Source organism: Lampetra fluviatilis, chromosome 43 (assembly GCF_964198595.1).
Source record: "Lampetra fluviatilis chromosome 43, kcLamFluv1.1, whole genome shotgun sequence".
In the NCBI taxonomy this organism is placed as follows: Eukaryota; Metazoa; Chordata; class Hyperoartia; order Petromyzontiformes; family Petromyzontidae; genus Lampetra; species Lampetra fluviatilis.
In genome coordinates this window covers 6,211,327-6,234,940 of record NC_136317.1, presented here as the reverse complement: position 1 = coordinate 6,234,940, position 23,614 = coordinate 6,211,327, and the positions used below count along the sequence as shown (strand labels likewise).

The window sequence follows — 23,614 nt, the reverse complement described above, 5'->3', positions numbered from 1 at the left end:
CTCTCCCTCCATCATCATCATCATATCCCTCCCTCCGTCTCTCCCTCATTCCCTCCCTCCCTCCTTCCCTCTCTCCATCTCTCTCTCTCACGCAGCCTCCTCCCCACAACAGCTCCAGTCGTCCCTCCCATCTTCACCAACCCACTCCCTTCCCCCCACTAAACTCCTCTCCCCATCCCACCCCCTCCATCCCTTCCTCCTGCCCGTCCCCACCCAACCCACCCACCCACCCACACACCCGCCAAGCCACCCCTTCGCGCCGATGACACGGCGATAAGGGTGTAATGCACAACGCGGCCAGCGATTAGCTGCTCGGTAATTGCGGTACGGGCGCGCACGGACAGACACGCGCACGCGCACGCACGCGGACACGGACACGCGCACGCAGAGTCGGCAAACCCACACGGGGCGCCGTGAGTCTCTTCGTCTCGGCGCCCTATATAAGCAACCGCGACTTGCGGGGAACGGGCTCATTTTTTGGAGCAGCATTTTCTGCTGCCGCCGCTGTTGCCGCTACCGCTGCTGCTAATCTCCCCCCCCCTCGCTTAGCACCTCTCCTCCTCCTTCTCCCCCCCCCCACCTCTTCCACCCCCCCCCCCCCCCCCGCGAAATGTTGTAACAGATTTCCCCTATTGCCTCAAACCCCCCCCCCCCCGCTCCTCCTTTCTGAAAGATACCGACAAAAAGCCAGACTCTCTCTTTGCCGTCCATCCCTCCCCTGCCGCCGTCGCCGCCGCGTTAATTGCCGGGAGAAGGCTGCGGAGCAAGCTCCACGTTGCTGTGCCGAGGGCGCGAAGAAATTTCAACTCGCGCCGCGCGTAGCGCAGTTTTTTGTTTGTTTGTACTTAAAAAAAAGAGAGAGGCGCCAAGTTCATTGCGGCTTATTTTTTTAAATTATTTTACGAGCATTATTTTTGTAAAAAAAAACATGTCTCACTTTATTTTGTAGTTTTGTAGCAAAAAAAAAAAGAAATCTTACCAGACAGAAGGCTTCGTTGTACGGACAATATTTGCTCTCATCGGTGTGATTCACACAATCATCATCATCAGCAGCAGCAGCTGCATCTTCCTCCGTCATCGCTCTGCCCCGTCCGAGCTCGCCGCTTCCCTGCCGTCGAAAATCCCGAGCATGGAGGAGCTCACGGCCTTCGTCTCAAAGTCATTCGAGGGCAAAGTGAAGGACCGCAAGGACGGAATTACTTACCGCGAAGTCCTCGAGAGCGGCTCGCTTCGCGCTCGGAGCGGCATGGCCACGGACGAAATTGTAGCGACCGCTGCTGCCGCTGCTGCCGCTGCTGCGGCGGCGAGGGAAGATGCGATGGCGGGGTCCCTGTCGGCAGGTTTGGCTCCGCGGCTGCCAATGCTGCCCCGCCCGCCCAGCAGCAAGGAGTTAGGGCTGGACGGAGACAGCGAGAGGGAGGACAGCGACTTCGGTGTCTCCAAAGGCCGAGACGGTAAGAGAGGCGAGTCGGGCGAGGCGTGCGGGGAGTTGAACCCGCGCGCGTTGCGACTCCGAGGCGATGCCGACGGGAATGTCGCTCCAATCGCGAAGTTTCGGTCCGGTTCGAGGGTTCTGCGTGGTTCCGCGACTTCTCCCGTGGTCCCTGCTTCGCCGGTGCTGTGCACATCGACTCCGCCGTCCGTTGTCTCACTCGTGTCCGTCGCGTGCATCGCACTCGCACGGCGATGTCGAATGAGGATGGGAGAGGGGGGGGTGGTGGTGGTGGTGAGTGTATTCGTGGGTGAGTGTGAGCGAGGGGAAATCTAGCGGTGATCCGGGGTGGTGAGCGAGATACTTTAGTTATAGTTTCAAGAGAGAGAGTGTGTGTGTGTCTTTGTGTGTGTGTGTTTGTGTGTGTGTGTCTTTGTGTGTGGGGGGGGGGGGGGTGAGGTTGGTGGTGCAGTGGTTAGCGCGCTGCGCTGCGAACCCGGCAAACTAAGTTCGATTCCGTGCCGTAGTTGCAGCATCATCAGTGGCGAACCTATATTGCGCGTCCTGTAGGTTAGCTCAGCCTCAAAACGAGTTACCCGATGCAGTGCGTGTAAAGGATCAGTGCTGGAGAGACAAAGGCGGCCGGGAGTAGTAATGCCCACATCCCTCCGTTCGTGCCGGTCCTTGACAGCTGTTCTCTGAAACGAATTTCCCCAACAATCTGTACGGTTGAACACGACCTATTTGATTGTGTGTGTACGTGCATGAATACATGCTGCATCTTTAATAGATCAACACAGCGTATACGCCGCGTGTAGATTGATTATTGATAGCACATACTCGGCGCCGTGGTTTAACATCAATATTAACGCATTGGCACATTCACAGACCAACTCGGTACGAGTACGCAGAGCAGACACCACATTACCGAGTCTAAGTTCAAGCTCGCGACGTCCTCGCCCTCCCCTGCCACGTGACTGCCGCAAATAAAACATCTCACTCGCCATTCAACATCGTCGTTCATTGTAAGCCGCGGTCCATCCACTGCTGGATGATACGCCTCTCCCAGGCACGGCCTAGCACGTGAACACGAGCTGATGTACATCGCTCCGTGCAACCTCCACACCCCCCCCCACCCCCCCCCAATATCTCTCTCGCTCTCTGTGTGACCCCCAAGATGGTCCAGACTCCGACTGAGACTTGCCCTCTGTTTGAACAACAACAACAATAATGATACGAAAAATATTAACACGTGATGTCGATATGTACCCGCACCTCCGATTAGCACGGTTGGTTACGTACGGTGCGAAAGAAGTTCAACACACGTACATGCATACTAGATACACAAGGGACTTGGCGCGTGTGTATCTGTGTCTCCTCGCTCGTATGTCACGATATGTTGTGCACATAAAGTGAATGTAGCGTCAGTCTGCATGACTGCGTATTTGGCGGTCTGTATATATAAATGAACGTCTATTTCTGTCTGTCTGTACGACTGTCTGTATGACTGTCTGTCTGTCTCTATGGCTGTGTGTCTGTCTCTACTGCTGTGTGTCTGTGCGACTGTCTGTATGACTGTCTGTATGACTGGCCGTCTGTCTCTATTGCTGTCAATATGCCTGCACGTATGCCTTATCTGCCTGCATGGCTGTCAGCCTATATAACCGCCTGACTGTATGACTGCCTGCCTACATGACTGCCTGACTGTATGACTGCCTGCCTGCCTGACCGCCTGACTGTCTGTCTGCTTTTCTGTCACAGACGAGGCCGGCTTAACATGCGTCTGGCGATCTTAATATTATAAACACAAGCGCACGCGCGTGTGTGTCTTTGTGCATGTACGTGCCGCTGTGTATGTGTATCGATTCCCGCTCACGGCCACCAGCGACTATCATTTGAAACGTTCCTGAGCCTCCCCTAGGTCGACTCAGCCTCAAATGAGTACCTGGTGCGGTGTGTAAACATCGTCACTGGGGAGACAAAGACGACCGGGCGTGGTGCTGTCCACCCACACAGCACTTACTCCTACAGTCTGTTAAGGCTATACGGGTGTTCTTTGTCTTTTGTGTCTGAGTGTTGATGTGTGTGTATTTGTCTTTGCAATGAGTAGCTGGTGCGCTGCGTAAACATCGCCACTGGGGAGACAAAGGCGGTCGGGCGTCGTGTTGGCCACCCACCCCCTCGTGTGCCATTCGGGCCTTCGTAGGTGCTCGCTAAAAGCACTTGCCCCACCAGCCTGAATCGCCTGTCCGGGCGATCTTTGTCTATACATGCATGTATGTTTGTAATTGTGTGCATATATAGGCGTGTAAGTGTGTGTATATATATATCTTTGCGCTGTGTTTTTGTGTGTGTGTATTTATTTGCGCTACGTGAATATATGTTTGTCTGTGTATCTATATGTATAGAGGTGCGTGTGTGCGTACGTATTATGTACGTGTCTCTAAAAATGCATGTGTGTGTATAAGAAAGTGTGTGTGTGTGTGTATTAGTTGGGGCGGTGGTGTCTTGGTTAGTGCGCTCCACTTCTATTCGGATGGTGACCCAAGTTCGATTCCGCCGCTCACGACCAAACATCAGTGACGAATATTTGAACTGGCCCTGACCTTTCTCCGATGAGCACGCTCGGCTACGTACGGCGCGAAAGAAGTTCAACAAGCATGAAAAAAAATTAGCACCCGATGCGGTGTGTAAACATCAGCACTGGTGAGACAAAGGCGGCCGGGAGCGTGGTGCTGGCCACCCACCACCTCGTGTGCCGTGCCGGTCTTCATAGGTGCTCGCTAACAGCACTTGCCCCAACAGTCTGCTCAGGCTATACGGGGAGTCTTTGAATTTGTTTGGTAATGCACCGATAATTATCTATGCATTCATGTGTGTGCATATGTGATATATGTACATACGGATATGTTTCTCGTGATCGCATTGTGTGTGCGTAGACTGGTGGGAGTGGTGGCGCAATGGTTAGCACACTGCGCTACGAACACGACCCTCAAAGTTCGATTCCTGGCTCCCGTTAATATAATCGGCAATCAATATCTTAACCAATCGTTAGCCTCACCTAGGTAGACTCAGCCTTAAAAAATGTGTGCCTCGTGCGGTATGTAAACCGAGAACAGGAGAGACAAAGGCGGCCGGGTGTGGTTCTGGCTACACCACCACCACCACCTCGCGCGGGATTTAAACCAAAACAGGTGTTAACAGCACTTGTCCCCACGGTTCATATGCCTATACGGGGTACCTTTGTCTGTGTGTGTACGTAGTGGGGAACGGTAGCGTAGCGGTGAGCGCACTGCGCTACGAACCTGCCGACACGAGTTCGATTCCCGCTCACGGCCAACAACGAGTGGCGTTTGTCTGAACCGTTCCTGGGGGCTTCCTTATGTGGACTGGTGCGGTGTGCAAATATCAGCATTGGGAATACAAAGGCGGCCTGGGCGTTGTGCTGCTACTCGCTCACAACATCTTGCCCCAACATTCGGTGTAAGGCTACGCGGGTGATCTTTGTCTTTGTATCGACTGCGGTGGCTTGTGACGGGCATCTTTGAAGGCTCTGTAAGTGCCCGGGTCGAAGGGAAACAGAATATCGGCCGATCTTATCGTGACGAACACCGAGGTCGTTCTGTACGTACAAAGATCCCCCGTGTAGCCTTAACTGACCGTTGGGGCAAGGTGCTGTTATCAAAGATGGTGTGGTTATCACCACGCCTGGCCGCCTTTGTCTCCCCCCCCCCAAAGTGTTGATGTTTTACGCACGACACGAGGTACTCGTTTCAGGCTGAGTCGACCTAGGGAAGGCCCAGGACCGGTTCAGATATCCGTGAGCGGGAATGGAACTCGGATCGTCGGGTTCTTAGCGTAGTGCGCTAACCACTACACTACCGCTCCCCGCGCGCATGCACAGAACACCTTTAACTCAACCACCGACTCTCAACATTGCAATGATTTTATTACAATCGTTATAGCATTTGAAATGTAGCGACCTGGGCGTCTGTACACACACGCACACACACACAATACACACACCACACACACACCACACACACACACAACACACAGCGACTCCAACCATGTCCGCATTGTGTCGGTGGAGCGGCGATGCCTGGAGCGCCAAGCAAAGCAATAGAGACATTTGATTACACGGCTACAATGCTGATGATTGGCAACAAAAGGCAAACCCGACTGGGGATGTTCTGCTTATGAACAAATGTTCCTAGCGAACGTCATTCGAACTTTTTTTTGGGGGGGTGGGGGGTGGCTAACGATCGTAAAAACATGTAAATGTTACGCTATATTACAGTATGTGTGCACTCTATATATGTTTACTTTTGCTGATTAAATATATATACACGTCCAGAGGTCCGTCTGTGTGTGTGTGTGCGTGTGTATATGTGTGTGTGCGTGTGTGTATATGTGTGTGTGTGTATGTGTGTGCGCGGAGTGGTGGCGCAGTGATTAGGGCGCTGCGCTAACGATCCCGGCTACCCGAGTTCGATTCCCGGCCACGGCTAACATTAGTGGCGAGTGAAATCACGAACCTGGAAAAATTCCTGCTCGCCTTCGAGACGGCGTGGGGAAGCCTTCATCCAGCAGTGGATTGCCGGAGGACTGTCAATATATTTACATTGGAATCGTACGTTAGTCGACGGATTTTGGCCGACATAAATATGCGAATGTACAATCTTGGCGATGTATGTCCACACAACGTACTGACTTACAGCGATTAACACAACCAACGCACTATATGTGCACGAATACATGGAAACAATACTGCGTATTTAGCGACATTTCAAATACATTACTGCAGCATGATGTGGAGCTTTGCAAAGTTTTTTTTTATGATATATATATAAACGCGCTACGCTGATATGTAGTGTGCAGAGTGTGTGTATATATATAGTACGCACTGTGGGGGAACGGTAGTGTAGTGGTTTGCGCTATGCTGCGCTACGACACCCGGCGACCCGAGTTCGATTCCCGCTCACGGCCAACACCGGGTGACGATTATCTGAACCAGTCCCGGGCCTCCCCTAGGTCGACTCAGCCTGAAATTAGTATCTAGTGCGGTGTGTAAACATCGCCACTGGGGAGACAAAGGCGGCCGGACGTTGTGGTGGCCACCCACCCCCTCGTGTGCCGTGTCGGCCTTCAATAGATGCTCGCTAACAGCACTTGCCCCAACAGTCTAATAAGGCTATACTGGGGGCTCTTTGTCTTTATAGTACGTACACCGTGTGAATATCACCACAAAGACACAGAATAGCAGTGCACATTTCTAGACTGTAATGGCCCGTGTTGTTCGCGAGCGCCTGTTCAGGCTAACGCGACGCACACGACGTCTTTCCATCCCAGCGGCTCCCGTTGTTACCCAGTGCAGGGAGCCACTCGAGTTAAGGCTGAGTCGATCTAAGGGGACCACGGCGGGAATGAACAAACACAAAAAATCCGCTTCGAAAAAATTTCCTCGCCGCTGATGTTGTCACCCGCGAATCGAACTCGGGTGGGCCGGGTTCGGAGCGCGACAACGCGGAGACGCCAACCAAAGCTCCCCCGTGTAGCCTCTCACGGGCAATTGGGGCAAGAGGTGTTCACGAGCACCTATTAAGGCCGAACGGTACCTACCGCTGCGTTGTACAGAGTCGTCTGGCCATGACATTAGTTCGTCCGTTCATTCAACCGCACAAAGCGAATGGTAATGCTGCCTAATCTCATCATCTTCATCATCGTAATTATCAATCGTCATTATCATCGGGCAACGCGTTTGGTCTATCCACTGCTGCATGAACGTCTCCCCACGCCCCCCCCCCCCGGGCAACGTGGGGCCGAGCTCATTGCTCCACAGCTTTAATTTAGCAGCGGCGAATCGAGGCACAGAAGACGCGAGCTCGCACGGGCGTACATGTGCTGACACGCGTCCATACGAGACTCTCGATGTCACCCAACCCCCACCGCTCCAACCCCAACTTCGTGTATAACCCCCGCGTGACGTACAGTGCCAGAGACTACTGCAATAGCCTCCCGTTCCATATCGCCACTGATTATGGATAGTGCTCAGTTCAATCATAAATCCACTGCTGGATGGAGGCCTCGCCAAGCTGTGTGGGTAGGGCGGGGGTGAGGGGACTGGGGTGACCATACTTCACCACTCTGACCGCTGGCACGTCGTGCAGAACCCCATTCATCCGCAGTAGATGAACACAATGTTGTGTGTGTGTGCGCACAATGTTATTATAATTCTGCTGGATGGTGGCGGCGGTCGTGATGGCTCTGCTCGCTAACAGCTCTTGCCCCAAGCGGCTGTTGAGGCTATACGGGGGGGGGGGGCGGGGGTGGTCTTTGTCTTTGTCTTGGTTAATGCTCAGACACAAAGACCTTGACATGAATATCCACCGCCCCCAATTTACCCCATCTTATTTCACCCATATTGCAGTCGTGGTGTTCGTGAGCTGGAATCGAGATGTTAACTGCCTCGTCTGGTAAGTAGGAGGGTCGTAGGTTCGATCCCGACCCTGGCGCCTGCTGTTGTAGATTTGGAGTTTGCGGTGTCTCTCTCTCCCCGTGGTCGCGTGGATTTTTCTGCGGGTCCTCCCGGTTTTCCCCTCCATATTCCAAATCAACGTCGCGCGTTTAGAGCGTTTGGCCGCCGTTATAAATGTCCACACGATGACAAGCCACTTTGCTGAGCTATCATTTGTGGGCAAGTCGCTTCTAAATAAAGAGCTACACAGTTCAGTGGGCCTTACCTGGTGAAATCAAAATAATAGTCGAGTGTTTTTTTACGGCATCATATTATTAAATCCGATCTCAATCGGGCGCGGCAGCTTCACTGCTGCTGCTGATTTCCTTTTGCTCAAACGAGCAGTGCCCATCTCCTCTTCACAGCTATGTTGTCAGTGGTGGAAATTCCACATTCCTATGACGGAGAGCGAGTTTCTCCAAAACAAAGGACAATCCACGCGTTGACCTCCGCACACAAAGCGGCACTCGTTTAAATCGACCGGTTGCCACCAGGATTTGAACGCGACTGTGTGTGAACCACAGTCGCGTTTGACCCAGAGCACGGGTCGGCAATCCAAACAACAACAGCAACAACAAGAATCGACGATTTTTTTGTTGTTGTTGTTATTGTTGTTTCGAATTCGGTAAACAAAAAAACAGCTCCAAATTTCAAGAAGCCGAAATGCGCGTTGTGGTGAACACTTGGGCCCTTAAATCGACAGCGTCAGGAAGCAGCCCTCGAAGTTCCACACGCGGCTCCATTGAGCTCGCGGGCTCAGCGAGAGGAGCCCTCCGCTGCTACCTCGAGCCACAAGCCACGAGGGTCGTGAGCACAGGCGTGGCGAGAAGCGGCGGTGCCCGATGTGAGGGGGGGTTGGGGTGCGTGGGTTATGACGCCGCTCGAGAGACGAATGCGTCCGTGTGCTTGCTGGACTGTGCGCGTGCGTGAGTGTCCACGTGCGTGCGTGTCTTGTGTACATTTAAAGACAAAGCTCCCCCGTGTAGCCTTAATAGACGGTTGAGGCGAGTGCTGTTTGCGAGCACCTATGAAGGCCGGCACGGCGCACGAGGGGGTGGGTGGCCGACACCACGCCCGGCCGCCTTTGTCTCCACACTGGCGATGTTTACACATCGCACCGGGTACTCATTTGAGGCTGAGTCGACCTAGGGGAGGCCCAGGACCGGTCCAGATAATCGTCACTGGGTGTTGACCGTGAGCGGGAATCGAACTCGGGACGCCGGGTTCGTAGCGCAGCATAGCGCTAACCGCTACACCACCGCTCCCCACAATATATCACACACACACGCGAGCCGTAGGGTAGTGGTTAGCGCCCTACGCTGCGCTACGAACTCGGCCCAACCGAGTTCGATTCCCGATCACGGCCAACAACACCAGCCGGCCCTGGGCTCAACATCCTTCGTGGGCTAAACGGGGGATCTTTGCTCTATGTGTGCATCGCCTGCGCAAATGCCGATTTTTATTGAATGGAACGCGTCGTGATATTCGCGCGTGTTAGCGAGTATCGGTGTTAGTGCTAGTTACGCTAGTTAGACTAGTTACACTAGTTAGACTAGTTAGACATGATCCTGTCTGTACACGGTCGCGACAATGGGCAGGGTAGATGTGTGTGTGTGTGCAAGGCAGATGTCTCACGTGTGTGTGTTCACATCTGTGTGTATGTGTGTTCACGTGTGTGTACGTGTGTTCGTGTGTGTGTGTTCACGTCTTTGTGTTTATGTTAAGGCGTGTGTGTGTTCACGTCCATGTGTATGTGTGTTCATGTGTGTGTGTTCACGTCTGTGTGTATGTGTGTATGTATGTGTGTTCATGTGTGTGTGTGTTCACGTCTTTGTGTCTATGTTAAGGCGCGTGTGTGTGTGTTCACGTCTGTGTTAATGTGTGTTCACGTGTGTGTGTTCACGTCTGTGTGTATGTATGTGTGTTCATGTGTGTGTGTGTGTTCACGTCTTTGTGTCTATGTTAAGGCGTGTGTGTGTGTTCACGTCTGTGTTAATGTGTGTTCATGTGTGTGTCTTTACGTCTGTGTGTGTGTTTAATTCCGGCTCACGACCAATATCAACTGTGGATATCTATCGTGTGGTGTGTAAAACATCACTACTGGAGAGACAAAGGCGGCCGGGCGTGGTGTTTTTCACACCACTCGCTCGTGTCCCGTATTCGCTAAGAGCCCCAGCAGTCTGTCAAAGGCTATCCGGGGGATCTGTGTGTCAACATCTGTACAGGAAACGATTACAGCATTCACATCAAACGTGTTTGTATAAAAAAAAAACCTAACGGATAATATATTTCCAGTAGCCACAATAACAATGTTACCGATAAAAAAACAACAACAAAGTAATTAATCTAACTCCGTTCTGTATATGTCTACGTATAGGTTCCCATCAATAAATGTGAATTCTACAAAACGTACGTCTGTGCTTGACCAGCAGCATTTGCGTTTGCACACGGGCTCCGGTAACCAGTTTCGACTTTCTGGGTCTCATCAGCAGCGAAGCTTGCAGATCCGCTCACCAATAATAACGCCTCCTCACCAGTTGCTGCTCGCGGTGCGAGGACCAACGGGCATCGCGTGACATTTTTTAAACTCACACGCTCAAGATGAATTGTTTGAATATTGTTATTATTATTATTCGTATCATCATCATCATCGTCGTTAGCGTTTATTATTCGCAACGCAGATTCGCTGTGTTCACAAAAGCTTACCTTAATGCCTTTAATCCAGTTTTTTTTTTGCGGAAAGTGAGGATAACAACAAATGGCATCTTATTTGATGGGGGTTTTTTTCCCGCACGGCTCCTCGTATTTTATGTTAATGGTAAATAAAAGCAACGCATTCTTCAATCACACTGTGCGGTCATAAATTATCAATGAATCACATGCGACGTTTCGGGCAATTGCCCTTTTTAACAGCACATACACCGCTTACGTATTATGTAGAAGGCTGCGGTTAGACAAGTCGTGTACGTGCTATTTAAGAAGGGATATCGCTCGGAACGTCGCGTATTATACATTTGTTTCTTTTTTTTCATTTGAAGGCCACGCGCGGTGTTCTTTGCGAATGTATTGAGGATCTGTTGTTGTTGTTGGCTTTGCTTGTGCATCATCGATTAGGCAACAGCAGCAGCCACGCCAATAAGTTCGTAAAAATTGCCGATAATTTTTCATCACGAAAGCACACAGCCGTCGCTCTTGGCTGCGATTGTCTCAGCTGTTTGCGAGTGTACTCGCTATTATGATTGTGGCAGCTGTTGTGATTGTATCAGCTGTTGTTATTGTATCCGCTGTTGTGATTGTATTTGCTATTGTGGATTGTATCAGCTGTTGTGATTCTGTCAGCTCTAATGATTGCATCCGCTATTATGATTGCAATTTGATTAATTGAAATGTTATGAGTGTGTCACGTGTCGTACTCGTGTCGTATCATGACTGCACAGTCAAAACAAAGATCCCCCGTATAGCCTTAACAGACGGCTGGGGCAAGTGCTGTGAGCAGTGTGTCACTTGCGACACTGTCCACGTGACCGGCCCACTATAGATAATGCAACCGCGTGCTCTCAGTGTGTAATGATTGTTGATAATTTAGCTGCATGCGATGTCACGCCTGTGTGTGTGTGTGTGTCATTCCAATCGATTGTCCGGGTGTGTTTCTATCTGACTGTCCTATGGACCGTGTGTGTGTCTGTGTGTGTGTGTGTGTGGGGCTGATGGTGGGGCCTTACCATCAGCCCCACCAAAACTAAGCACCTGCCTGGGTATTTTGTACCATCGGGCACTCCGCCCCCACAACTCCCAATCGGTGATGGGGCAGTTGTGGAGAGAGTAGAGAGTTTCCCATACCTGGGCAGTGTGCTCATGACCAGCTCCAGTTTATCAGCAGAGGTCTCACTCCGAATCAGTCGAGCGGCAATATCTTTTCATCGGTTGCGTAACGCTGTGTGGAAGCTACCTGGTCTGTCGCTCCGCACGAAGCTTCAGGTCTTCTCGGCCACGGTCATTCCCTCCCTTCTCTACGCTTGCGAAACGTGGACCCCCCTAGTGGAGCATCTTCGCCGGTTGGAAACATTTAGGCTGGCCTGCCTACGATCCATCCTGGGTTTGACCAGGCTGGATTGTGTGAGGAGCTCACAAGTCCTTGAAAGATCTGGGCAAAGTCCCATCAGTGAGCTCCTCCGGCAGGCAAGGCTGCGTTGGCTGGGTCATGTAGCCCGCATGCCCAGCCACCGCATGCCTAAACAGCTTTTGTTCGGCCGGATCGAGGGGGCTAAACGGGCGCGGCACGGGCTAGAGAAGAGATGGAGTGATGTGGTACAGGAGGACGTGGAGCTGAGTGGACTTGCCGATGACTGGTACCAGCGGTGTCAAGATCGGCCTCAGTGGAGGAGGCTCGTGAAGGACGCTACTGGGCAGTTGGAGGCAGTCGCCCTCCAACAACAACGGAGGGCGGAGGAGCGACGCTCACAACAACGAGCGGAGCGCCGGGTGGCTAAAGCACAGCAAGTTGGCACAGTAGGGGGCACAGGTGGTGCATCAGCCAGTCATCTCGGTCATCTCGGTCAGTCGACCCGTGGCACCTGGGTCTGCCCCGTGACCTCCTGCCAGCGGGCGTTCGACACTTCACGTGGCCTCAAGGTGCACATGGCCTGGCACAAGCGTCGTGGTGACGTCACCGCCACTTAGTGGCGAATGGCGGTTGTTGTTGTTGTGTGTGCCGCGTGTATGTGTATGTTGTCAGTGTGTACGGGGGAACGGAAGTGTGGTGGTTGTCCCGCTGCGCTGCGAACCCGCGACACGAGTTCGAGTCCAACTCACGACGGCCGCCAACAACTCGTGACGATTATATGAACCTGGTGCTGGGACTCCCCTAGATCGACTCAGTCTCAATTCGTGTACCTAGTGCGATGTGTCAACATCGTCACTTGGGAGACAAAGGCGGCCTGTACGTGGCGCTGGCTACCCACACCCCCCAAACGTCTGTTAAGGCTATACGGGGGATCTTTGGCTTTGTGTGTGTGTGTTTGTCTGTGTGTGTGTCTGTGTGTGTGTTTGTCTGTTTGGCTGTGTGTGTGTTTGGCTGTGTGTGTGTGTGTGTTTGTCTGTTTGGCTGTGTGTGTGTTTGGCTGTGTGTGTGTTTGTCTGTTTGGTTGTGTGTGTGTGTGTTTGTGTGTGTGTCTGTTTGGCTGTGTGTGTGTCTGTGTGGCTGTGTGTGTTTGTGTGTTTGGCTGTGTGTGTGCCTGTCTGTTTGGCTGTGTGTGTGTCTGTGTGGCTGTGTGTGTTTGTCTGTTTGGCTGTATGTGTGTTTGTCTGTGTGTGTGTCTGTGTGGCTGTGTGTGTTTGTGTGTTTGGCTGTGTGTGTGTGTTTGTCTGTGTGGCTGTGTGTGTGTGTGTGTCTGTTTGGCTGTGTGTCTGTGTGGCTGTGTGTGTGTGTTTGTCTGTTTGGCTGTGTGTTTGTCTAGTAGTAGTGCTTGTGCCCCGATTCTCTGGCCAACGTCCCGTCGCGATGCGCGTCTCATTCCACGAGTAAACACGCCGCGCCAGTTGAAAGCTATTGACAGGGCGACAAGAGGGTTACCGATGGGGATTACATTGTCGGTTCAGTGTGTGTGTGTCTAACCACATCACGCACGCACCCATGCCTCGTATAGTCATTAACAGGCTATTGGCCCAAGTGCTGTCAGCGAGCAAATATTATAGCTGGAACGGCGCACGAGTAGCCGATGTAGCTGTCAACACATCCCTGCCGCATTTATCTCCCCGGTTGCTGATGTTTAAACAACGCACACAATTCTCGTTTGAGGCTGAGTCGACCTAGGAGAGAGCCGGAATCGGGGGACGGATCTCGGTCGCCATTAATGGTATTGGCGCATTCGTGAATCGAACTCAGGTTGCCGGGGTCGTGGCGAGGTGCGCTAACGACTGCGCCACCGCTCCCGGTACACACGCGCGCACAAGTACGACAAAGGCGGCCGGGCGTGGTGCAGGCCACAACCCCCCCCCTTACCCCCCTCCACCCTCGTGTGCTGCTCGCTAACAACACTTGCCCCAACAGTCCGTTAAGGCTATACGGGGGAGCTTTGTCTTTGACAAAGAGGGTGGGTAGCAAGCTCCGCGCCCGACCGCCTTTGTCTCCCTAGTGGCGATGTTTACACACCGCGCCAGCTGCTTATTTGAGGCTGAGTCGACCTAGAGGGGGGGGGGGGCCAGGACCGATTGAGATCATCGTCACGTGGTGTTGGCCGTGAGCGAGAATCGAACTCTGGTCTCCAGGTTCGTAGCGCAGCGCGCTTGACACACACTCAATTACGCACACACACACAGGTACACACACACACAGTCAATTATATACGGGGATTATTCTGGGCTACGAATGCGCATCCACGGCAAGGTGAACGCCATGCATGCATGCACTCACAGGACACAGCAATTATTACATTTCCACCACCAACTGACTTCAGGTCTCACCTAACCCCCCCCCCCGCGTTACCACTCTCCTTGAGACATCACCATTGACTCCTCCGATACCAACTCCCTTTAAAATCCGCTGGTCGTGTGTTTAAATAAAAAAATAAACACATTTGTGTGAAGACACGGAGCCGTTGCCAGCTGAGATCACAGTGAATGGATTTCTCTGTCAATGAATCTGAGGCTGATATTTCAGCATGCGACCTGTGCGTGCGATCGCGCGCGTGTGTGTGTGCACGTGTGTGTGTGTGCGCGTGTGTGTCTGTGCGCGTGTGTGTGTGCGTGTGTGTGTGCGCGTGTGTGTGTGCGCGCGTGTGTGCACGTGTGTGTGCGCGTGTGTGTCTGTGTGCGCGTGTGTGTGTGTGTGCGTGTGTGTGCGTGTTTGTGCTTGTGTGTGCGCGTGTGTGCACGTGTGTGTGTGTGCGCGTGTGTGTGCGCGCGCGTGTGTGCGTGTGTGTGTGCGCGTGTGTGTGTGTGCGTGTTTGTGCTTGTGTGCACGTGTGTGTGTGTGCACGTGTGTGTGTGTGCACGTGTGTGTGCACTTGTGTGTGTGCGCGTGTGCGCGCGTGTGCGCGCGCGTCTTTACACAGTGAGGGGCGGTGGCCTAGCGGTTAGGGCGCTTCCGCTACGAAACCCGGCGACCCGGGTTCGACTCGCGCTCAAGGCCACCACCGGTGACGATTATTTCAGCCGGTCCTGGGCCTCCCCTTGGTCGGCTCAGCCTCAAATGAGTAGCTAGTGCGATGTGTAAATATCGCCACTGGGGAGACAAAGACGGCCGGGGCGTGGTGTTGGCCACCCAACCCCTCGTGTGCCGTGCCGGCCTTCATAGGAGCTCGCTAACAGCACTTGCCCAAGAAGTCTGTCAGGGCTATACGGGGGATCTTTGTCTTTATATATATAGTCTGCTAGTCAGGTGTAAGGGTTTGTGTTTCGTTTCTCACCTCCCGCTACCGAGCCCCTGCCACAGGCAGTATTGGAAATTCCACATTCCTATGTTGGGGGCGCTGTTGACGTCCGCCCAAAAAGGTATCAATGATTTCAGTATCGATCCCGGGAGGGGATTATGGCCCTCCCGGCGTCTTTGATGGGGCCTTCTCCACAGCAGTGGGTCTCACATGGCTGATGGTGGTGCTGGTGATGTTGGTGATAGTCGTCGCCAGGTGACGGTTTTCGTGAGTAACTCACCCAAAGACAAAGATCCCCCGTATAGCCTGTAACAGACTGTTGGGGCAAGTGCTGTTAGCGAGCACCTATGAAAGCCGAAACGGCGCACGAGAGGGTGGCTGGGCCAACATGACGCCCGGCCGCCTTTGTCTCCCCCAGTGGCGATGTTTCCTACACACACCGCACCAGGGATCCATTTGAGGCCGAGTCGACCCTAGGGGAGGCCCAGGACCGGTTCAGATAATCGCCACGTGGTGTGGGCCGCGAGGGGGACTCGATCCCGAGTCTCGCCGGGTTCGTAGCGCTCAGCCCGACACACAATGAACACAACAAAGATAAAGATCCCCCCTATAGCCTTAACATACTGTAGGGGCAAGTGCTATTAGCGAGCACCTATGAAGGCCGGAACGGTACACGAGGGGGTGGGTGGCCAGCACCACGCCCGACCGCCTTTGTCTCCCCAGTGGCGATGTTTACACACCGCACCAGGTACTCATTGCAGGTTTAGTCGACCTAGGGGAGGCCCAGGACCGGACACACACACACGCAGATGTATACGCAGAGCGCGCGCACACACACACACACACAACATACAGACGCGATATATAATCATTAACAACGTACAATATAAGTGTACGGCTATATTCATGGTTTAGTTTTTTTATTGTACTATATTGTGTGCGCGTGTGCTCGTTGTGTGTCAATGTGTCTGTCTGTTGTGTGTGTGTGTGTGTACTGGCTTTTTTCCTTGCAATGCCTGTGCGTTGTGTGTGTTTATACAAAGTACGTATGCGTGTACTGTGCACAATTTGCGGTGTCACTTACGCATGCGTGGTACTCGTGAATTCTTTACGCTCGTGTTTTGTGCGTGTTTATATGGTTGTTGTTAAAGACGTGTGCGTGTGTACACATTATTTTGTGTGTAGTTTACGTTTGCGTGCGCGTGTGTGTGTTGTATTTTGAAGTGCGTGTGTGTGAGTGTTTCGTTTATGCGTGCTACGTGCAAATTATGAATATTCTGGATTTCACGCGCATTGTGAATGTTTATGTCGTCGCTTTGTGTACATTCGATTTTTTTGTTGGTTCAGTATTTTATGCGTGTGTGTGTGTGGATGCGTGTATTTGTGTTATTTGCCTGTATGTGTGTGTTTGTTATATGTTTGTGTGTCTTCCGTCTGTGTGGTATATTTAGTGCGCGCATGTCTATGGTATATATATATGGAGATATTCTGTATGTTTCGACTGAATTTTATGTATGTACGTTACACACGTGTGTGTATGATTATTTAAATTGGTGTGTATATTTTGTCCGAATTTATCGATTTAATATCATCATATGATGTATATGCCTATCTGTGCATACAGTACATGTTATATTGTGTGGGCCTGTGTGTATATATTTTATATTGTGTAGATTATGTACGCCCGATTAGCGTGATTGGCTACGTACGGTGCGAAAGAAGTTCAACATACATACAGACATACACACGTTTTATTTTTGTACACGTTTCGTGAATATTCTACTCACATATTTTACGTACGTATTTCTTTCTTTATAATGTATTCGACATGAGCAAACGCTTGCATTGTGTATCCGTGAGCATGTATTCACCAAATATTTACGCATAAAATACATATATACAAAATCTATATTTCCACCACTAAGCAATACAAGAACCACGCCCGGCCGCATTTGTCTCCCCACGGCGTTCACATTTACACACCGCACCGGGTGATGCTCATTATAGGCCGAGCAGACCTAGGCAAAGCCCAGAACCGGTTCAAATAATCGCCACTGATGCCGCCACCGTCAGAGTGAATCGAACTCCGAGGGCCGGTCACGGGTTTCGTAGGCGCAGTGCGCTCACCACTTGCGCCACAGCTCCCCCCCCCTTCGCGTAGCACAACCACGGCACGCAATGGACACCTGCATCCGCGCGTGGAACTCAGGGGGAGCGGGTGGTGGTAGGGGGTCTTCGTTGCGTACACCACACGGCGTGATTTACCATGTAAGTTTTTTTACGCGCGAATTTACGAGCATCGCACGTCCAACATATTTCATCCGAGGGCCGTTTTCAATTAATCCCTTTATGGCCGCGTGTTAGGCCAGGGCCAGGCGTAACGCAATTAGGAGGCGATGCAAATTAAGCGAGCATAATGACTCACGTCCCATCGGTGCTCGGATAACGAGGTTCCTGCTCGAGCCATTATGCCTGCGTCTATACACGGGAGGTACATTGAGAGCGTTGCTGATGATGCTGCTGCTGATGATGCTGCTGATGCTACTGCTAGCCGATGCTGTGTGAGATATTGTCCAAGAGATTTTGTTTTATTTTATAAATCGGCGAAATTTGTAAAGGACAAAGTGCGCGGCTACTGTGCCTTTTGTTTAGCTTCCTTTGTCATCTGTTGATGATTATGTTGATGATGATGGTGATGATAATTATCACGCGATTTCATTACGTAGGTTCGGGCCCATTTAAGCATCATATTATCATCATCAGCACAGTCATCAGATGCTTTGTAGTTAGCATCATCATCATCATCACCAACCAATATTATCCTTTTCATCATCCACAGTTTTTTTTATATCCCCTGTTGGATGTAGGCCGCCCGGGTAACACTTTATTTTTTATATTGATGTGTTATGAATATGCCATGGAGAAGGGCCATTGCGCGAAACGTTGCCTATTATATTTATTTTCCAGGTTCGAGGCTATAGACACACACAGTTTGTTATTATTGACGAATGTGTTCAATTGTGTCGTGTTAATTCTGCTCGCACAGCGCAGCGAACGCTGCAGCTTGGAATTAACCCCACGCGTGGAGCTGTGCCCGTGACCGAGAAATAAATTATTCTTATTTTTTATGTAATAATCCGCAATGTCACGAAACGTCGAGATATCGGTTCACGTTTCAGCAAACTTCATTTTGAACAAAGGGGTCGCATTATCTTTACCGGCGCGTCGCTCCGAGCGAGCGGATTTTCCGATGTCGAATGAAAGTATCAGAGATGTTTGTTTTTATTTTCCATTTAAAAAAATGTGTTCAACACAAATCGTCCAAAATAAATTAAACAATGCGCTCCAAACCTGGAGCCCATCAACAGACAAAACAAAGCGACTCCGCTAAAACATTTTTGCACTTCGGCTGTCACCTCCGACGCACGGTGACACCGTTGAGCAGATCGGGCCAACACGTGCTACGCCTGTGACGCAACGCAACGTGATCACGTGCGGTGGCCATGTCTGCAACAGCGCTGCCCGTTCGCATCGGAGGAGCGCACCGACGGCCCCACCGAGATGACACAGAACCACAGGCGGCGGGAGACGGCCGCCGCTGCTCCCATCTCGCCTCGCATTCGCGTGCCGTGGGACCGCCGAGTTTTGCGTGCGACAAACGCTCTCGGCGTTGTCTCGACCGGCAGCGCAAAACGAACTGAACGCGTGGAGCACGATGTTGTTGAGGCTGCCGACTCATAAAAGGGTCGAGCACGTGGACGTCCCAAAGCAGTGCGAGGCGTGTGCGTGAGAGTCGAGCCTTCCACATGTCCTCAGCCTTGTCGAGACCACCGGCTCAAGCGAACTGAACACGTGGCCGTGTTGTTCTTTAGGCTAGCAACTGCGGCTGCTGCTGCTGCTGCGTTGGCCGTGGTACACAAGCGCAATGAACAACAACTTAACACACTCGTCAATAACAGCACCGTTTGGCCTTGAAATAGTACAATAACAAAAAACATAGGTGACGTTCCGGGCAATGGGCCTTCTTCATGGCGCTATGAACCCTTCTTCACATCACATATTTTACGTGCCACGAAGAAGGGCCGTTGCTCGAAACGTCGCCTATCATATATCTCGGTTTGTTTTTTACTTAATGACGCGCGCAGTGTCAATTGTCGAATGCCGCCCTAGGGGTGTCTGTGTTGAACCAGGCTGTGGCTGCGGGGGTTTTTGATTCCTCGCCGCCGATCATTGCAGCAATCGGCGGGAGGGGGGGTTGTGGGGGGAGCCGTGCGATTCTCTCCGTCGTGCTGGAGGAGCTCTCGACGAACCGTGAGGGAGTGGAGGTGGGGGGGGGGTGCACGCGGGGTTTTGGACAAAACTAGGTTAATGAAACATTACTATTCCCACTTCATTGCGATGTGGACGTTGCCTCCTGTGATGTACGGAGTTTTAAAAAATTCATCACAGGCGCCGTTTGAAGAGGGGGGCTGCGAATTAACATGCGCGTGCCACGGTGCGTGCCACGCGCATGTGGCATCACAAGAACGCGTGCTTCGTATTTATTATTATTATTATTGTGACTACTACGATCATTATTGGCGTGCTACAACCATTACTCGAAACACGATTTACGAAAGAGTTGTTTGGATAGCGACCGCTCATCAACCGCGCGAACAAACAACGCTCTTTGGGGGACCGGATTGGGAGCGCTTCTTCAAGTCGGGGACATTCGTTGGGCGCAAGCGAACCTCGAGGGCCGCGACGTTCATCGCGTTCCTCGCGTGAACCAGTGCCGGGTGAACTGTCCCGATGAGCGTGAGGGTGGGGCGGTCTGTTCCCCGCTGTGGTCAACACGCGGGCCTTGAAGGGCGACGCGAAGCCGCGGGTTATTAATGCATGGCGCAAACTGAAATCGTGCAGTGGCGAGGAGATGTTAACTACCTCGGCTGGTATGCAAGAGGGCGTGGGTTCGATCCCGACCCTGACGCCTGCTGCTGTATATTTGGAGTTTGCGTGTCTCTCTCTCTCATCATCATCATCACGGTGGCTAGGAGATGTTAACTACCTCGCCTGGTATACATGAGGTCGTGGGTTCGATCCCGACCCTGACGCCTGTTGCTGTATATTTGGAGTTTGCGTGTCTCTCTCTCTCCCCATGGTCGTGTGGATTTTTCTCCCGAGTCCTCCGGTTTGATTCCCTCCACAGTTAGAAACAACGTGATGCTTTTAGAGAAATTTGGCTGCTGTACGTTTCCACATGACAATCATAGGCCACTTCGTTGAGATATCACTTGTGGCCAGGTCGCTTCTGAATAAAGAGCTGTACAGGTCGGTGGGGGCCTTACCTGGTAAAATATAAATAGTTTATGGTTTACATTGTCGGTTGCGTCTCTTCACATACAGCCTAACCGGATCGCAAAGAGAGAGAGGGGGAGGGGTTGGGGGATTTAATTAATCAGGGTGCAACATAAGTCTTCTTGGTTCTTTCGGTGAAGTCACGTAGAATGGAAATAATAAAATAATAAAAATAAAACATAATAAAATAATTCTTCCGACGTTTCGGCCACAACGCAAGCAGCCGTCCTCAGGTGGAGAACAGGTCTGTCGAGAAGACAATTCGTGAGAAGTATTGTATTATGTTTTATTTTTATTATTTTATTATTTCCATTCTACGTGACTTTACCGAAAGAACCAAGAAGACGAATCCCTGCAGTCACGAAAGCTTTAAATCGAAATGCAACAGAAGTTGTCATTATCATGCTTTGACAGTACTAACAAGCCTTAAATGTGTGCTCGCTAACAGCACGGATTCCTGCAGCTGATTCTGAATTCGTTCGCACTACCCGCATATGAGTTTGCGTGCGTGTGTGTGTGTTAGAGAAAGAGAGAGTGCGTGTGCATGTCTATTAGAGTAGAGTTGTGTGTGTGCGGGTGTGCGGGTGTGCATGCACGCATGCGTAAGGAGTGTGTGTGTACTCTTTGGTTTTTTCGGTAAAGTCACGTAGGTCAAAAATCAAATCAAATAACTGAAAACAACTCAATTAAATCACGACGTTTCGGGCGCAACACAAGCGCCCTTCTTCAGGTGGGGACAACGTAGCGAACGCACAACCGCTGAAGTGTGTCTCAGAGATGGCTGCGACGAGGAATTATATAGTTGCGAGGGATGGAGGGAGGGGGGGGCATGAGTGTGTGTGTTTGTGATAGGTGCTCGCTAACAGCACTTGCCCCAAGTCTGCATGTCTATACGGGCTATCTTTGTCTCTATATATATAGACACACACACATACAAATGATACAGTACATCTTTGCACACGTTAGCACTTATTTTCAATTACTTTTAAAGCACAACGTACTAAACGTGAATATTAATATACTTGTAAACCATTTAAATATTATTACGGCTATGCACTAATCGTATATGCACCCACATTGATGCACGGTGTGTACACAGATGTACACATTCACCTATGAATTCCACATGCATTATACGCTGCGTCGAGCATACGCACACACACACACATGTTGTATAAACCACACACACACACATATGTTGTATAAATCACACACACACACGTGTTGTATAAACCACACACACACACGTGTTGTATAAACCACACACACAAAGTGGGTGGAGCGGTGGCACAGTGGTTAGTTTAATTACCGGCTAAAATCAGTGGCGAGTGAATCAGAAGATTGATTCATACCGGAGGAATCCGATGATCTATGAAGCTCTTGCTCACACATGTCCAGAGTGACGTCTGGAGCGCTCCTGGGCAACCCCCTGTCTCCTACTACCCGATTCGCCAACCTGCACTTACCAGAGTGGTGAAGTATGGTCAAAAAAGTACGATGACCGAAACGGCGTGTCGGAGGCCTTCATACAGCAGTGGATGGAAAGTGCATGCATACTGTACATTAAAAAAAAACAAAGATCCCCCATGTAGCCTTAACAAACTGTTGAGGCAAGTGCTGTTAGGGGGTAGAACCAGTCAAGGCCGGAACGGCACACGAGGGGGTGTGAGGCCAGCACCACGCCCGGCCGCCTTTGTCTCCCAAGTGACGATGTTTATCCATCGCACCAGGCACTCGAATTGAGGCTGAGTCGATCTAGGGGAGGCCCAGGACTGGTTCAGATATCCGCCACTGATTGTTGGTGGCCGTGAGCGGGAATCGAACTCGGGTGGCCGGATCCAGAGCGCGGTGCAGCACTAACTGCTGCACCACCGCTCCCCATGTATGTGCACTTATACATTGATAATCCCATCTTGATGGTAAGCTGGGATATCAACCACTCTGTGATTTAGTTGTACATCCCAAGCTACTCACCTGACACAGTTTAGGGGCAATGTGCTGTTAGCGAGCTCATATTAAGGACGCACAGCACTCGAGGGGCTGGGTGGAGTGCCCAATTAAACGAACCACGCAGCGTAGTTTAAGATTTCGTGTCTACTCGCCCGCGTGAAGACAATTTGTTTACGTTTCATTGCGCACCATAAGTAAAGTATAATTTTCTTGGTTCTTTCGGTAAAGTCACGTATAAGGGAAATAATAAAATAATAAAAATAAAACATAATAAAATAATTCTCACGACGTTTCGGCCACAACGCAAGCAGCCGTCCTCAGGTGAAGACCAGGTCTTACAGACCTTCGCCTGAGGACGGCTGCTTGCGTTGTGGCCGAAACGTCGTGAGAATTATTTTATTATGTTTTATTTTTATTATTTTATTATTTCCCTTCTACGTGACTTTACCGAAAGAACCAAGAAGATGAATCCCTGCAGTCACGAAAGCTTTAAATCGAAATTCAGAGTATAATTATCATTGTTGTTATAACATTGTCGTTGTTATAACATTGCATTAAATGTTGCGATGTTTTCTCCGTCGATTCTATATTTGCCTGATTGCGTAATTTGTGTTTTCTAGAAATCATATTTGTTGTACACTTAAATTGTGTAAAGTCACCTTCCGGCCTTCCTTAGCCTTGTTCATTTTTACGTATTTTTTAAAATATCGCTAAATTCAGTGTAGATTTGTAACATTATTTAGTTGTTTTTAAATATTCAGTTTATTTGCCCTGACCTCCCTCGTGCCAATATTTACACAGCGCACCGCGGTCGAGCTAGGGGGGAGGCACAGGACCCGTTCGGATATTCGTCACTGGTGTTGGTGAGTTAGTTGGACGTGATCGGTAATGGAACTCGGATTCTCATATTCGTAGCGCAGTTGGCGAACCACTACACGACAGCTCCCCGCCACACGACTACTACACACACAGAGAACAAACAACGGCACTCAAGACAAAGATCGTCCG

At 51.0% G+C, this 23,614-nt stretch overlaps 1 protein-coding gene across 1 annotated transcript in view; it reads left to right on the top strand.

Annotated features, from left to right (window-relative positions):
* Positions 1–1,129: 1,129 nt before the first annotated feature.
* SHOX2 (SHOX homeobox 2) overlaps positions 1,130–23,614 on the top strand; it is a 37,756-nt gene continuing 15,271 nt past the window's right edge. Inside the window, exon 1 of the mRNA XM_078876009.1 lies at positions 1,130–1,454. Coding sequence (XP_078732135.1) covers positions 1,130–1,454 — 325 coding nt within the window. The remainder of the gene's footprint in view (positions 1,455–23,614) is intronic.